At 50.6% G+C, this 15,970-nt stretch overlaps 1 protein-coding gene across 2 annotated transcripts; it reads right to left on the bottom strand.

Moving 5' to 3' along the window:
* Positions 1-919: 919 nt before the first annotated feature.
* On the bottom strand, positions 920-14,640 carry Rcc1 (regulator of chromosome condensation 1). 2 transcript variants are annotated; one of them, XM_050151437.1, is made up of 11 exons: positions 14,550-14,640; positions 9,102-9,183; positions 8,406-8,444; positions 7,042-7,229; positions 6,722-6,901; positions 6,136-6,232; positions 5,920-6,042; positions 4,440-4,595; positions 4,124-4,243; positions 3,676-3,828; positions 920-2,312 (listed from the first exon to the last, which is right to left on the bottom strand). In XM_050151437.1, the coding sequence occupies exons 2-11, from the start codon at positions 9,172-9,174 to the stop codon at positions 2,137-2,139; spliced, it is 1,305 nt and encodes a 434-aa protein (XP_050007394.1). In that variant the 5' UTR covers positions 9,175-9,183; positions 14,550-14,640; the 3' UTR covers positions 920-2,136. The 2 variants fall into 2 exon arrangements, with proteins under 2 accessions (XP_050007394.1, XP_050007401.1); XM_050151444.1 differs by lacking the exon at positions 8,406-8,444.
* Between the last annotated feature and the right edge of the window lie 1,330 nt (positions 14,641-15,970).

Here is a 15,970-nt window from a genome sequence, read left to right as displayed (position 1 = left end):
CTCTATGAACTCGTCCTCTGAAAGAGCATTCTTTCTCTTTAATGCCCGAGCCACGTCTCCAGCCCGCTTTACCGCTTTAATTTACATTTTTGACTTAAGGCAAGGCATTATGTTGCTCAAGCTGTCTTGGTACACTCTGTATAATCTAGGCGGGCTGCAGTAACTTTTGGCATTCCTACTTCAGTCTTCTAGGTTTACAAGCGGGAGACACCAATCCTGGCCCCTCCCACTCTCTACTCCACGGCTTACCTCAGAGGACAAAACTACCTATAGAAAACCCTCAGTAGGGCTGGAGAGATGGCTCAGAGGTTAAGAGCACTGTCTGCTCTTCTAGAGGTCCTGAGTTCAATTCCCAGCAACTACATGGTGGCTCACAACCATCTGTGATGAGATCTGGTGGCCTCTTCTGGCAAGTGTATGCACAATAGATAAAATTAAAAAAAAAAAGAACACCCTCAGTAGCTGGGCAATGGTGGCGCATGCTTTTAATCCCACCACTCGGGAGGCAGAGGCAGGTGGATCTCTGTGAGTTCGAGACCAGCCTGGTCTACAGAGCTAGTTCCAGGACAGGCTCCAAAGCCACAGAGAAACCCTGTCTCGAAAAACCAAAAAAAAAAAAAGAAATGGGAAGCATTGCCATCAGTTCTGACAATGAAGGCCACCTTGAGTGCCTGAAGAAGCCCTAAGGCCCTTCCATCCCCAAGCCAACTATGGGTCTCCAAAGTTTCATGTTCCCTTCTGCTATGGGTCTGGGTCCAAGGCTGATTTTGGTGGTATCTAATTCCGTCTGTTCTAGGTTCCCTATTTGGGTATGTGGACATGTGTGTATAGCATTTCCCAGGAAGTTTACCACAGAGCACCCAAGTTTTAAGCAAAGACACTAGCTGTCGAAAATGCAAGCAGTCCAGTAAATTGGGAGCCTGGTGGTAGTACACTTTTAATCTCAGCACTTGGGAGGCATAGGCAGGCAGATCTTTGTGAGTTCAAAGCTAGTGAGTTCCAGACCAGCCAGGGACACAGTAAATTTCTGCCGAAAACAAAACAAAAATACTTTCCCATCCCAGGGGCTGGAGATGGCTCAATGGTTCTTCCAGAGGACCTGGGGTCAATTCTCAGCAAGCGCATGGATGCTCACAGCTGTGTTGGCCACAGCCTTGACAACTGTCCACAGGCATGCTACCCTGCCCTCTTCATTATGCCTGGCACATGGCAGGCGCTCCTTTTAGGACAAAAAACAACCCTGGGGAACCTGAATAAAACAAAGAGCCCACTTTAAAAAAACTCTAAATTTATTCAAAGTGTTAAAAGATTTCACTCCCCCTTCCAAAATATTTTATAATTAAAAAAAAAAAATCAAAACTATCTTCTCAGTCACTGTTACCTCCTTTTCATAAGACCAGCCTCTGCCCCTCCAAGCTTTGGCCTCCAACCCCACCCCTGCCCAATACCCTGCCTAGCAGAGCCCCCAGCGAGGCTTTCCAGTCCTCTGGGACAGAAAGACTGACTGGATGGGGAATGCACAGGCAATGCCCAAGACACAGTGGGTGCTTTGTGCTTTTGGGCAAGCTAGTTGGATTTTTTTTCAAATGGGCCACTGTTTTTGCCCATGGACACCTGTTTAGAGGCAGATTTTTGGCTTAGAGTCACCCACAGCCTTGTAAAGCCTTTGTCCAGATCTCCCCAGGCATGGTCCTTGACAACTGGATCTGACGACTGTGCCACCACCTGTCTCCTTGGAAGCTAGTGGCAGGAATAAGAAGTGGCACAGGGGAAGGGGGGCTTGATGGAGTTCCCAGCTTTTCAGAGTGTGGGCAGGAAGTTTTGGGCTCTGCAGGCAATGGGCCTACGACGACCACAGGAGGCAGAGCAGTGAGGGGAAAGGTCTAATGACGTAAGTCTAGGGTAAGCAAAGTTCCTTCCGAGACCCCCTTCCCATCCTCCCTCATCCTGCAAGTTCCAGGATGATTCTAGAAAAGAGGACGAAACAGAAGAAAAGGGCTCTGCTGTGGTGATGGGAAAAGACAGGAGATGATAGCTGTCGGGGCTGGGGAGGGTCCTTCTGGAATCTGTCGCTGGCCGTTTTCCTGTTCTGTGAAGCTGGATTGGGGGCCAGAAGCCAGGCCCACAAAGACTTCATCAGCTCTGTTCCTTGTCCTTAACTAATAAGACTGTGTGCTGGCCCCCGCTGGACACACTTAAGACCACACGGTTCTCTAGCTGTTTGCCAGTCATTTCCACAGGGCTCCAGACATCTTCATCTTGCCCAGTTCCCAGCTGGTAGTTGGTGCCCATGCCCCAGGCAAAAACACGACCTAGAAGGGACAGAAAAAGAGGCAGCTGTCTTTGAGGTCCTCAGGCCTGCCTTGCCATACCAAGAGATACGTGGCCTTGACCAATAGCAGTCTGGCAAGGCCCCAGCCCAAGTTCAAAGGAGCTTGGAAGAACTGAGGAGATTGCCCCCCCCCCCCCTGCATTCTCCCTACTCCAGAGCATGGCACCACAGGAGGCTACATCTTAAATCCCTCTTCCTTGAACCAGTCAGCTTTTAAGACTAATTAAGATGCTCCTGGGTTTCATATGCCACCCTCTGGGTGGTGTTTTTTTTTTTTTTAATTTTAGATAAGGTCTCACTATGTAGCCCTGGCTAGCCTAGAACTCACTAAGTAGACAAAGCTAACCTCAAACTCAAGTGATGTGCTTGCCTCTGCCTCCTGAGTGCTGGAACTGAAAGTGTGTGCCACAACACCTGGCCTAGCCTCTGGTTTTCACGAAGGACCGAACCTCTATTCAGGACTGAATGCTGCAGTGCAAACGCACTTCTTGAGGAAGTCCTCCCGGGTAAGGATAAGCACTGCTGCCAGCCTGAATTCTGGCTGTGCACCTCTTTCTGCGCTTTGGCTGCTATATGTCCACATCCTTTTCTGCTGGACTAGCCAGGACCCACATGGCAGCTCATAACCGTCAGTAATTCCAGTCCCAGGGGATCTGATGCCCACTCCTGGCCTCTGCAGGCACCAAGCACATACATAGTACATATACATATATGCAGACAAAACAACATAAACATAAAAAAATGTGTTGTGGGATACTTATACACTGTGTGAAGATGCATGGCAGCGATTAGCATAATAAAAAGCTGAACAGCCAATAGCTAGTCAGTAGGTACAGATGAGATTTCCAGGGAGAACGGAAGAGGGTGCCAGGATAAACGCAGAGAAAATAGGAGGTACAAGATAAAAGAGATGTCACACCATGTGAAAGAATGTAGACTATTAATGGGTAAATTTAAGTTATAACAGCTAGTTAGAAACAAGCCTAAGCTATAGGCCAAGCTTTCATAATTAATAAAAAGTCTCTGTGCCATTATTTGAGAACTGGCTGGCAGAGCAAAAAAAAGACTCGTTATATTAAGTCCAGCATGATGGCACACCCGTTCCATTCAAGGTGGAGGCAGAGATAGGGACAGGCGAATCTCTGAGTTCCAGGCCAGCCTGGTCTACATGGTGAGAGAGACCCCGTTTCAAAATCAAAACACCAAAACAAAATAGCAAAAATACTCCAGGGTTCCTGAGAGTCAGTGTCAAAGCAGAGTCATCTCCAAGACAACCTGAGGAATATGCTAGGAATCGTGCTCCCCGGGCTCCAACCATACCAGACCTGAGGAGCCCTACTCACCATCCTTGGACACAGCATAGCCCACAGAAGCCCCACAGGCCACTGAGGAGATGACGGGCAGCCGGGAAATGAGGGTGGGTGTACTCTTCTCCTCAGCACCCTCCCCAAGGCCTAGCCGCCCGTACTCAGCTCTGCCCAGGCTGTATGCTTTTCCTGTGGGGTAAGAAGGTGAGCATCAGCAGGGGCGTATTCCAAGTAAAATGGACAGCACACTGACTGAGTGCCATGCTCTTGAGGGTCAGATCTCAGGTGGTGAGGTCTCAGGGCCTTTTCTCCATCTGGGGGTGGGAGCTACAAGATGCTCTACACAACCCCCATGGTGCTCCCACTCTGAAGTACCAGGATAACCCTCACAGATGCAATCTATGTCTGGTCCAAATCATAATCCTAGGACACTGGCTGTGTCAGGGACGACTGTGTCCCATGCAGAAGGACTTGGGCGACCTACCTTCCGAATCCATGCAGACTGTATGGTGCTGGCCACCCGAGAAGCCCACCCAGGACTTGGTGGAATTCTTAAAGGATGTCAAGTTCTGAGGAATGAAGCAAGATCCAGTGCCTGGAGTTCCTGTTGTCGAGGGTAAAGGTGTTCCAGAAGCTTCCATCACTGTTGTCCTCAGAAAGGCCACACCCACCCTTCCCCAGAAATGCTACCTTACACCATAGCTCTAAGGGATCAGGTACCCCACAAAGCAAAAGCAAAGTTCAAAAGCTAGAGCTAGAACCAAGGTCAAGTGCAGCCCGATGCTATGGCCAGTACTCACCAAGCTGGTGATAGTTGGAGAGGCCAAAGCCATAGACATGGCCCTCACGGGAGATGGCAAAAGTGAAATAGGCACCACAGAAGGCATCCTGGAAGCGCACACGGCCCCGACTCCCCCTGGATTTCAGCAGCACACACTTGGGGACCAGGAGTCGCTCTGTCAGGAAAGAGGAAGCCAGGATCAATGACAGACCCAGGGGGTTTTCTCTTCCACAAAAGTCCGAGAAATTGAGCAGGGCCATTCTTGTTACAGAAGAGGTAACTTAGGCCAATGGAGCGCAAACGCAGGGTCAATGTTCTTTTTGGTTTTTCAAGACAGAGTTTCTCTGTGTAGCAGCCCTAGCCCTAAAGGCACGTGCCACCACCGCCTGGCTGCCGGTTCACATTTTTAACAGTCACGAGAAGAAAAGCTTAAGTGGAACTTGAGTGCCAGGAACCTTCCTGATTAAGTCACTTCTCTCTTCACAGTAGCCAGCAGGAGTGGGGTGGGGAGTTAAGAGATAAGGAGACAGCCTCCAAAGTCTAAGGGTGCCCACATCTCCCCGTGTAAAATAATTTAAATTTATTTTATGTGCATTGGTGTGAAGGTGTCAGATTCCCCTGGAACTGGAGTTATAGACAGTTGTGAGCTGTCATATGGGTGCTGAGAATTGAACCTAGGTCCTCTGGAAGAACATTTAGTGCTCTTATTCACTGAGCCATCTCTCCAGTGCCCTCGCCCTTTTTGAGAGGGTCTCATTATTTACTGGCTGGCCTAGAACTATGTATACCAGGCTGGCCTCAAACTCAGAGACCCACATTCCTCTGCTTGCTGACTGATAGGATTAAAGGTATCTGCCACCAACCATTCCACCTTAAAGCATTTTTGCTTTTTTTTTTTTTTTTTTTTTTTTTGAGGTAGCGGGTAGTGTTTCTGTGTAGCCCTGGCTCTCCTGGAACTTGCTCTGTAGACCAGGCTAACCTGGAACTCACAGGTCTGTCTACCTCTGCCCTCTCAAGTGCTAGGACTAAAGGCGTGTGCCACCACTGCCCAGTCTGAGTTCTTAAGGAAGACTGCAAGTGCACAGGTTATAACCCTCAACAGAACCCCACCTGTGATGTGGGGTGCCCCTCTGTATGCTGTCAATGTTTTATTTCCAATTGTTAATAAAGAAGCTGCTTTCAGATTACAGTTAGGAGGGAAAAGTCTAATTGAATACAGGGAAAAAGACAGAGTTGAAGGAGATGTCAGCAGACACCATAGAAGCAAGACGTGAGACAACCAGCCATGAGCCTCATGGTCAAACAAATAGAAATGGGTTAATCTAAGATGTAAGAGCCAGTTAATAATAACCTAAGCTAATAGGCCAAACAGTATGTAATTACTAGTAAACCTCTGGGAGCCCAGGCGAGATGAGAATCTCCAGCTATGTTCCCACTTTCTACTTCTGCCAGGGAATAGTTTACCAAATCATCCCACTGGAGGTACCAAAGCCACTTACCAAGGCCCTGGCGGCCACCTCGGTTAGCAAATAGCTCAGGAACGCGCCCCAGCTGACCCTGCTCCCCACAACCCAAGGTATAGAGGTCTCCATCCGTTGTCAGCATCACCAAGTGGTCGTTCCCTGAAGACGAGAGGAAGGCAGAAGATGAAGGGCTTGTTTGTAAGAACCAAGGCTGAACTGTCCTCGTTCCAGCCCAGTGCACCCAACACTCACCTGAGGCTACCTTTACCACAGGTGCATCCAGCTGCACTTGAACAGGCACCATGCTTTTCTTCATGGGCTCCAACAACCCAATCACACCATTGTTGTCCTACAAAGGAGGGGCAGAGACTGTAACAGGCAAGCCCAGGCCTGGTAAAGGACGGGAGTGGCAGCAGATGTGGACAGTGAGACAGGCAGGCTCCCGGCCACATGTGGACACCCTGAAGACTGACAGTATCCCCAGTCTGGGAACTGCTAACGCAAGCGAGGATAAAAACCTGAGCAGAGGCAAACAAATCTGCCTAAAGCCAATAAATTGTTGAAGCAGCAGGGCAAGAAGATAGAGGTGCAACACACTATTCTGAGTATTCTGTGTTGAAAAGTTCTCTATAAAAATGTTTACAATAAACAAGGAGGTGGTGACACAAGCCTTTAATCCTAGCATTGTGGGAGGCAGAGGCAGGCAGATCTCCTTGAGTTTGAGGCTAACCTGTTCTACAAGCCAGGGCTACACAAAGAAACTGTCGTGAACCATTGGGTATCCTGTGTTAATTTTGCCTGCTGGCCCCCACCCCCAATTCTCCAGACCCAGTCTTACCCGGAAAGAGCCCCAGAGGAAGACACGGCCATCTTCGGTAAGGGCTGCTGTGTGACTGTCTCCTGCTGACACTTGTACCACCTTCTCCTGCAGTTCCACTTTCCCAGGGACCATCTCTGAGCCCTCGACTGATGTGTCCCTTCCCAGGGCACCCTCATCATTGCAGCCGAAGGAGTAAACCTGTACCCAGGGTGTGGCATCAGCACAAAGTCTGCTTCTGTGGCCTACTCATTTAGGCCGCTCCTTGCTTCTATAGCCAGGTCCTGCCCCACACCCTTGTACCCAGGCCCTATCTAACCAGTCCCAACCCTCTGACCTACCTGGCCACTTTGGCTCAGACACACAGTGTGCATGCCCCCGGCCTCAGCCTGCACAACATCTTGTAGAAGGGGTACCAAGGCCGGCTTCTTCCTCTCCAGCACACTCTCACCCAGCCCCAGCTGGCCCACGTCGCCCTGGCCCAGTGTCAGCACCAAGCCTGGTTCTGTGTTGTGGGACCTGTGTGAGACTGAAGAGTGGAGAAGACGGCCCCTGAGTGTGCAGGATGAAGGCAGCAGAGGGCACAGCATGGGCTCTGGGACTGTGATGACCTGGGGTTCAAGCCCTTGCTCTGCCAATAGGCTACAGATAAGAAAGACCTAAGTGTCCTCATCTGTGAACGAGGATGATGAGGGGATCTGTCTCACAAGGTCTGTGAGGATGAAAACCCAAGCCGACATTTTCTCATAGTGAAATGGATGTTGTGGGCAGGGCACACGTGAGGCTACAAGACAGTCTCCCGCAGAGACCATACCACAGATGTGCACCCATAGTGCTAACCTTTCACTGACTGCTTGCTCTACCAACATTAGCTGGCTCTGCAGACCTCCCATATTTAGAAGACCCCTAACTATTGCCAGGTGGTGGCGCAAGCCTTTAATCCCAGCCCTTGAAGGCAGAGGCAGCAAAATCTTTGGGAGTTCAATGCCAGCCTGGGTTACATAGTGAGTTCCAGGACAGCCAGGACTATTGTGTCTCAAGCAAACATCAAAAGTAGAAGACAGCCGGGCGGTGGTGGCTCACGCCTTTAATCCCAGCACTCGGGAGGCAGAGGCAGGCGGATCTCCGTGAGTTCGAGACCAGCCTGGTCTATAGAGCTAGTTCCAGGACAGGCTCCAAAGCCACAGAGAAACCCTGACTCGAAAAACAAAAAAACAAAACAAAAAAAAGTAGAAGGCACTGTTATGTTTTTTACAGGACATGGATCAGAGCCTACTCAGGCTCATAAAGTTGATTAGCAGAGTTTGCAATGAACACAGGGCAACTTCCTGGGTTACAGCACTTAACAGCCTCTATCTGAATGGCCCTCCACCCCCAGACCAGATTTCTAATTCCCAAGCACAGGAGGAAAGGAGACTACCCCTTTTGCCAGCATGAACAGCACAGTGACAGCTTCAGAGGAACAGGAAGGCACAGTAAGAACCCACAGGTGCATTTGCAGAGAGATGTGGGCCAATCAGTGGGTAGTGCAAAGCCTTCTGGCAGCCAATGGAAACCTGCCACAGCCCTTCAGTCAATGGTATCCAGTCCCTTCCCCAGGGGTGTGGCCTCAGCTACCAGAGCCACTGTGGATGCACAGAGGCTGCACCAGGCAGGGAGCCATCTGGTTGGGTTTTCGGGTCAGTTGGGTTTGGCCCACAGGCACCTTGGCAGGAGCGGGCGGCAGGACCGCGGTTACGAGGGTCTGCAAAAAACAGACACTGTCTGAGCATGTGTCTACGCTCCTCCCTCCCATGCTAGGGGTCAATTTCCTTGTCTTCGCCACACTCTGGGGTTGTAGGAGAGAAAAATTACAGGACAGGTCCCTCAAACGAAGCTGGGACATTACCTCATCTAACCCTCAATGTCTCAGACGGGCTGGTGGAGTCTCATCTCCATTCTACCGGGGAAACTCACCCTCAGCCAGATTAGCTCAGCCAGAAAGTGGCAGAGCTAGGACCTGACCCAACTCTGAAAGCACAGCAGATCCAAGAGCCTCAGGCTTTCAAGCTGTCAGGTTAGAGCAAATGGTCCTAAGGCCAAGGACTTTCCCCACTATCAGGGGGAGGAAATCAAAGTATCGTAGGGAGAACAAACCATAATGCATTTGCCTAGGATCTGGGGTTTTCTTTTCCTGACAACACTGCTCCGAGTGCTCTCTGACAGGCCTCGGCTCACGTCTCTCTGCTGACTGCCACAGGGTCGGACTGGGGGAGATGCACGAGGACCTCCGCTGAGCAGGGGTCCCTAGACATCTAAGCCCCTCAGAGCTTCCAGCCAGGGAGGAAGGAGCATGGACCCAGAGAATTCACTGTTTGTTCTGAGACCTCTCAGAGCCAGGAAGGGACCAAGGCTAGCTTACCTTTCACCTTCTTGCTTTTGGGGATGGCATCTTCTGGGGGTGACCTTCTCTTAGCTATGCGCTTGGGTGGCATCTTCCTGTCCTGAAAAGCCCCGCCAAATACTACATGTCAGAATCACAAACATCTTTCTGTATAATATTTATCAAAAGCAATGCCAGTGGGTGGTGGCTCACACCTTTAATCCCAGCACTCAGGAAGCAGAGGCAAGTGGATCTCTGTAGGTTCGAGGCCAGACTGGTCTACAGAGTGTGTTCCAGGATAGCCAGGATGGTTTCACAGAAAAACCCTGTCTCAAAAAAACCAAAACCCCAAAAACCCTAAAAAGTAAGGAGTCACCCAGAAGTTAACACCCCCCCCCCAGCATCTACCCCAGAACTGCTGAGTGGAAAAGTGGATAATAACTGAGCTCACAAATATTCTCTACTGCTGGTAACATGGGGGTGCGGGGTGGGGGAGTGAGCAAACCATTCGATTAATAGTAGTGGACTAAGGGCTGGGGATATACCCAGCCTGGTGAGAAATGCCTAAGCTTCATGTCTGATCCTGGTTCAAATCCCAGCACTACATAAACTGGGCCTGGTGGCATGTCTGTACACTCAGCACTAGGAATGCGCGGGTGGGAGGAGTCAACTGGCTACATAGGTGGAATATACATGATGGAATGGTAGGAAGCCATCAAAAGTGACATTCCTAGAGACAAATCTATTGAACAGAAAGATGCTCCTTGTGACAAAGAGCAGACAGAAGCCAGGTGTGGTGCCCACGCATGACCCCAGCATTGCAGCATCCAAATCCCAGGCCAGCCAGTCTCAAACACACTCAAACTAGGGAAACAGGTGCTTCATGCTCTTAACCCTAGCGCTCAATCAGAAGGCAGTTAATTCCGGGCCAGCCAGGGCTACACAGGGAGACTGAATCTCGAAATAAAGTGAAACAACGAACCACATAAAACAAAATCAACACCCCACACCCAAAGCGAGCAGTCTGAAAGAGCTGCCTGGTCTCCATTTTAGCTTGGTATTAACTAATTTTTTTTGTTTGTGGTTTTTTTTGAGGGGGGAGGGGTTGTTTTGTTTTTCGAGACAGGGTTTCTCTATCCCTGGCTATCCTGTAAATCGATCTGTAGTGGTGCCTCCCGAGCACCACCAATCTGGCAGTTATTACCTGTTCCTTTGAAACAGGGTGCAGTGTAGCTTCCAATGGCCAAGCTCCTCTCCTTCTGGGCCACACCTGAGCTGAGTTTACAGACCCGTGCTTCCAGGAGTGGCTGACACATAGGTTTAAATGACAGCATATGCTGGGGTGTGGCTTACTGTCAGAGTGCTCTTTTATCATTTCTGAGGCTCTGGATTTCACCTCAGTTTTAATTAAAATTAAATTAAATTAAAATTAAGCTGGGCTGGGTGCACACCTTTAGTCCCAGCATTCAGGAGGCAGTCAGGTAGGTCTGAGTTTGAGGCCAGTGTGATCTCTGTAATGAGTTGCAGGAAAGCCAGACCAAAAAAAAAAGAAAAAAGAAAAAAAACCCTGTCCCGAAAAACCAAACAAATAGACAGATAGAGCTGGGAGTGGTGGGTCTTAATCACAGCAATCAGGTGGCAAAGGCAGGCAGACTAGCCAGCCTGGTCTACACAGTGAGCTCCAGAACAGGCTCTAAAGCTACAGAGAAACCCTATCTTGAAAAAATAAACAAAAAAACAAAAAGAAAGCCAATGATAAATTAATAACAACAACAACAACAAATAAAAATGGTCGAAGAGTAAGAGCTTGCTCCTAAGTTAATTCTGGTGGGACAGTGGTGTCTCAGGTGTTCCCAGACGACACTGAGACAGAAACCTACTGGAGTCTAAGCAGGCTCACCAGTGCCTCCTCACCTGACAGGAATGAAAACTGCTCAAGGCCCTTCAGCTGGGGGTCTAGTCAGAGCCACCCCTGGGCCTCAGGCTTCCCAGCTGTCAACTCAGAAGGTGTGAACACAAGGCCAGAGACTTCTGACTCCAAGGGAGGAACCAAAAACAGGTCAGGATCCGGCAGAGCCTGTGCGGGTTGTGGCTGGCCCAGTTCTGTCATGAGGTGGCAATTCTGAACTTTGCAGTTTCCATTCTCCCAGCAATGGCATCCCTCCCTTCCTAGCTGCGTCTCTGAGACCCCTCTCCTCACACTTAAATGCCTGCTCTTTGGGGTCGCTGGGACTCGAGTCATCTTCCAGGGCTCTGGTTTGCTCAACTGTTAACAATCTGCTACTTCTGGGGGCTGGAGAAATGGCTCAGTGGTTAAGAGCACTGACTGCTCTTCCAGAGGACCCGGGTTCAATTCCCAGCACCCACATGGCAGCTCACAACTGTCTGAAGATCCAGTTGCAGGGGATCTGACACCTTCACACCAATGCACATAAAATAAAGTTAAATAAACCATAAAAAATATTAAAAAAAAAAAAAACCAATCTGCTACCTCTCAGGGTGGACAGAAGCTGGGACTGGATGTCCCTAGCACAGAGCAGGCAGGCAAACAGTGACACGTATGTACTCATCTCCCAAGTATTCAGGATTGCCTGGGGTTGGATTAAGATGCAAAGATAGAGGCTAAGCTGCTTCCTGTACACGTGGAGCTTACATTCATTCTAGTAAAAAAGTAAGATCATTACAAAAGTCACCCCTTGTTCCCCTCCTAACCCATCATTCCCTCCCAAAGAAACTAGAAAACAACTCATGAATCTTTGCTGTACAAAAACTTTTACTTTTCAAAACAAGCTGAAGCCAGGCATTTGTGAGATAAAGATCACCCCTGGCCACACAGCCAGACTGAGAACAGCCTGTCTCAAAAACCAAACCAAGGGCTTCGGAGAAGACTGGGTCAGTAAAGCGACTGCCGGGCAAGCATGTGAACCTGGGTTCCCAACCCCAGAACTCACAACGCTAGGCATAGCACACTCCTATAACCCTAGTGCAGGGATGCCAGGATGTGGTGGGGTACACACCTCTCTGAAGCTCGATGGCTACCAGTGGACCCTAATGGGTGAACTCCTGGTTCAGTGAGATGCCGTCTCCAAAAGTAAGGCACAACACAATCAATGAAGACAAACTCTGCCCTCCACGTGCACACAGTCAGGCCCCCTTGCACATTCACATGAACACGTGCACACAACACACAACAAACTCAACCCAACTCAGAAAAGCTGAAGACAGTGTTGCCCCTCTACCATGGCCGAGGGAGCTGACGCTTAGAACTGGAAGTTTCCTCGCCCATATTCAGACAGCAAAGGAGAGACGGAAAAAGGACCCAGACAGGGTTTCTCTGGCTGTCCTGGCACTCACTCTGTAGACTAGCCTGGCCTCTGCCTCCTGAGTACTGAGATTAAAGGTGTGCACCACCACCCAGCCTTCACTTTTTTTAAGGGGGAAAAAAGTGCTGTTTGTATAATCCCAGAACCTAGGAAACTGACCAAGACCAACCCAGGCTATACAGCAAGATCTCAGATGTCCGATAAGTTTGAACAAATTCGAGGAGCCACTGCTGAGGAAGAGATCCTGAGGTACCCCCATATTCTCCATCTGCACTGCAGGAAGTCTACTTGCTGCACTTGGTAGTGTGCTCAAACCCAGAAGGCAGGCAGGGGAAGGGCAGCCTAGCTGGGCGTGGTGGGTTGAGGCAGGATTTCTGATTTCCACAAATTCAAGGCCAGCCTGGTCTACAAAATGAGACCTACACTGTTTTAACATAGCCCAGGCTGGAGAGATGGCTCAGCACTGGTTGCTGTTCTTCTAGAGGACCCAGGTTTGGTGCCCAGAACCCACAAGGCTGCTCACAACAACCTGTAACTCCATTCCCAGGAGATCCAATGTCCTCTTCTGGCCCCCGTGGGCCACTGCATGCATGTGGAACACAGACATCCATGCACTCAGACACATAAAAACCTAAACCCAAACACCTGTCTCCTGTCGCCACCCTTGCCTTCTCACTTACGCCCCAGGATCCATCTTCAAGGGGTTTAAAAACCAGAAGGGCGAGCAAGACTCGGAAATAAGAACCAGAAAGGAGCCAACTTCCAACAAGTTACAGTGCGGGGCCCTCTAAGGGCTGAGACTTGTCCCCATGGCAGGAATAGGTGTGCAGGCCATTCATGGCTGAGATGAAGCCCCAGGGGACAGCCCCCCTGAGCTGGAGCTGGAGCTGCTCCAAGCCTGCTTCCTCACCTGCCAAGTCAAATGGAGTAGGTATACCAGGTTATACAATCTATCAGGAGTCAGGAGTTCTGTGACCCTGTGAGCTCACCACAACCCCATTTCTGGAGTATCTGCAACCCTCCCCCCAATCAGACTTAGGGGCTGCAGAATGTCTTCGTGGGGACAGGCTACCATGAGAGAAGGCAGTGTTTGGGCAGGTGTGGTACTACCTAGTGCTATCTCGTTTTTCCCTAGAGAGAGGAGCCACAGCTTCTAGCAGATGTAAGAGCCACTGGCTTTGGGATATATTACATTCATTTTATAGGTAAAAAAACGAAGGCTTAAGAGGATCTAGTGAGACCCAAACCGGACTCCTGTTCTTAGCTGACTCTGCAACCAGACCTTGGCGAATCACGTCTAACTCATCTTCCCAAGCTCCAATAGGATGCTCCTCTCCGGCGAAGCAGCCTTCTCTGCGTCCTCCACGCTCACTCCAACCCTCCCCAGAAGTTCCACCACTGACATCTGTGACCCCAAACACTTCTAGGGGTTGCATGTGCTGTTCCCCATGTCTAGATTAACCTGACCGTGTTATCCAAAACATATTACAACCTCACCACCCAAAGTCAGCCCCATCGGGTCACTATCCCCACCCTCCACGGCCCGGTAAAGGCTTCCGCTTTGAAATTTCATACCCTCAACTTCTGCCAGGCCACACGTGGTCGGAGGACTTAATTTCTGATAGACCAAAGACTTGGCAGCAGCAACGCTAGAGGTCCACGGACATAATTTGCTAATCCCAGGAGACCCTAACTGTGGAACAATGCAAGTCTCGCCAGGGAGCCCCGGCGCTCCGCAAAGAACGTGGAGGCCCGTCATTGTCACCATTGTTCCCCACGGGCTCAGGAGCAGCGCGGCACCGACAGGCAGCAAGCGATAGGGTGACACAGGGTTGGTTGATGGGGGTTAAGAGTAGACAATCGTCTGTGGACGCTGCCGCTCCTTCCCTGCCGGCGACCTCCCGCGCGTCCCCGGCCGCCGCGCACCAGCCGTTTGAATCTCCCGCCGCCTGGCGGAGCGCGCGCCCGGAGCGCGGCGGCTAAGGGGCTGTGCGGCCCGTGCGCGGGCGAGGCGGGGCCCACGCGGGCCGAAGCTCGCGCGCCCGCAGCGCAGCCGGCTTCACGTGCAGTTCGCCCCGCGCTACACCACGCGGTTGGCGACCTCGGCCCAACGCGGCCCCGCGTCCCTCCCAGCTTCCGGTCCCCGGGGATCCCCGCGACCTACCTCCGTGCGGGACTGCCACAAGCAACTCCGGCGCTCGGCGGCCGGCGGCGAACTGCCCCGAGCATGCGCTCTGCGGGCCTCCGGCCGCGACCCTGGCTAGAAAGGAAAACAAAGAGCCGGGCGGCCCCTGGCGGCCAGCGCGGGAAGTGCGACCGGGTGCTACCAGTTTCTACCCACTACAGTGCTTTTTTTTTTTTTTCAGACTTCAAAATGGGACAGACAGAGCTCTACCTTGCCTGCCTCTGCCTCACTAGAGCAGGTGTGTACGACCATGCCCAGTTATTTATTTTGAAAACGGTACCTTCATTAAAGAACAAGATCAGCACGCCTTTAATCCCACTCGGGAGGCTGAGGTGAGGATCTCTGTGAGTTTGAGGCCGGCCTGGTCTACAAGAGCTAGTGGTTGGCCCGTCAGTAAAAGTGGGGCTCACAACCGGGAGAGGGCTCCCGACCTTGATGCTTCACCTGTCAACACGTTTTCGTTTCTGTTTGTGCGCATACGCATGTCCAGTGCTTGTGGGGACAGAGGACAACTTTCAAAATTACGTCCTGTCCACTCATCATGTGGGTCCCAGAGGCAAACTCAGTCCTCAGACGTGGCAGCGGGCACCTTTGCCAACGGAGCCATTTCTTGACGATTACTATGTAGTGCCAGCCCCAGATGGGTCCCCTAGTTTTGTCTTACCTTCTCAGGGTTACCTCTGCCTCCATCATGACCTCCTCTCTTGAATGATAAACTGTGAAGTTTCTCCAAGCTTCGCCCTGGAGACTCTGCTGTCTTTCTCCAAGACCTTACCCATTCACGTGGCTTAATGTAATTACAGAAATATGATCATCACTTACCAAAAAAAAAAATGTAGGGGGAGGGGAAAGACTCATGTACCTAGGCTGTCACCAAATGCCTAATCCTCCTGCTTCAGCCTTCCAGTGCTAGGATTATAGTGGTGTGTCACCAAGCCCCTGTCCCTCAAACTCATTTTTTTTTTTTTTTTTTTTTTTTTGTTTTTCGAGACAGGGTTTCTCTGTGGTTTTGGAGCCTGTCCTGGAACTAGCCCTTGTAGACCAGGCTGGTCTCGAACTCAAACTCATTTTTAAAAATTTCTTAAAGCATTTTATGTATGTGAGCTCTATCTGCACCTACGCGTATAGGCCAGAAGAGGGCATCAAATCCCATTATAGATGGGTGTCAGGTATCATGTGGTTGCTGGGAATTGAACTTAGGACTTCTACAAGAACAGCCAATGCTCTTCCAGATGACCCATCTCTCCAGCCCCCAAATCATTTATTTTGAACTATGTCTGTGTGTGGGTTTGTGCATGTTGAGTGCAGGGTGTGCAGATTGCAAGAGGGCACTGGGACATCTGGAGCTAGAGTTACAGGCAGTTGCTGGATGTGGGGGCCAAGAACCAAACTCCAGCATT

This window comes from Alexandromys fortis, unplaced genomic scaffold (genome assembly GCF_014885135.2).
Source record: "Alexandromys fortis isolate MF-2015 unplaced genomic scaffold, M_Fortis_MF-2015_v1.1 scaffold_26, whole genome shotgun sequence".
Classification (NCBI taxonomy): Eukaryota; Metazoa; Chordata; class Mammalia; order Rodentia; family Cricetidae; genus Alexandromys; species Alexandromys fortis.
Note: the sequence above shows the minus strand (reverse complement) of the source record. Positions and strands in the feature narration are given on the sequence as shown.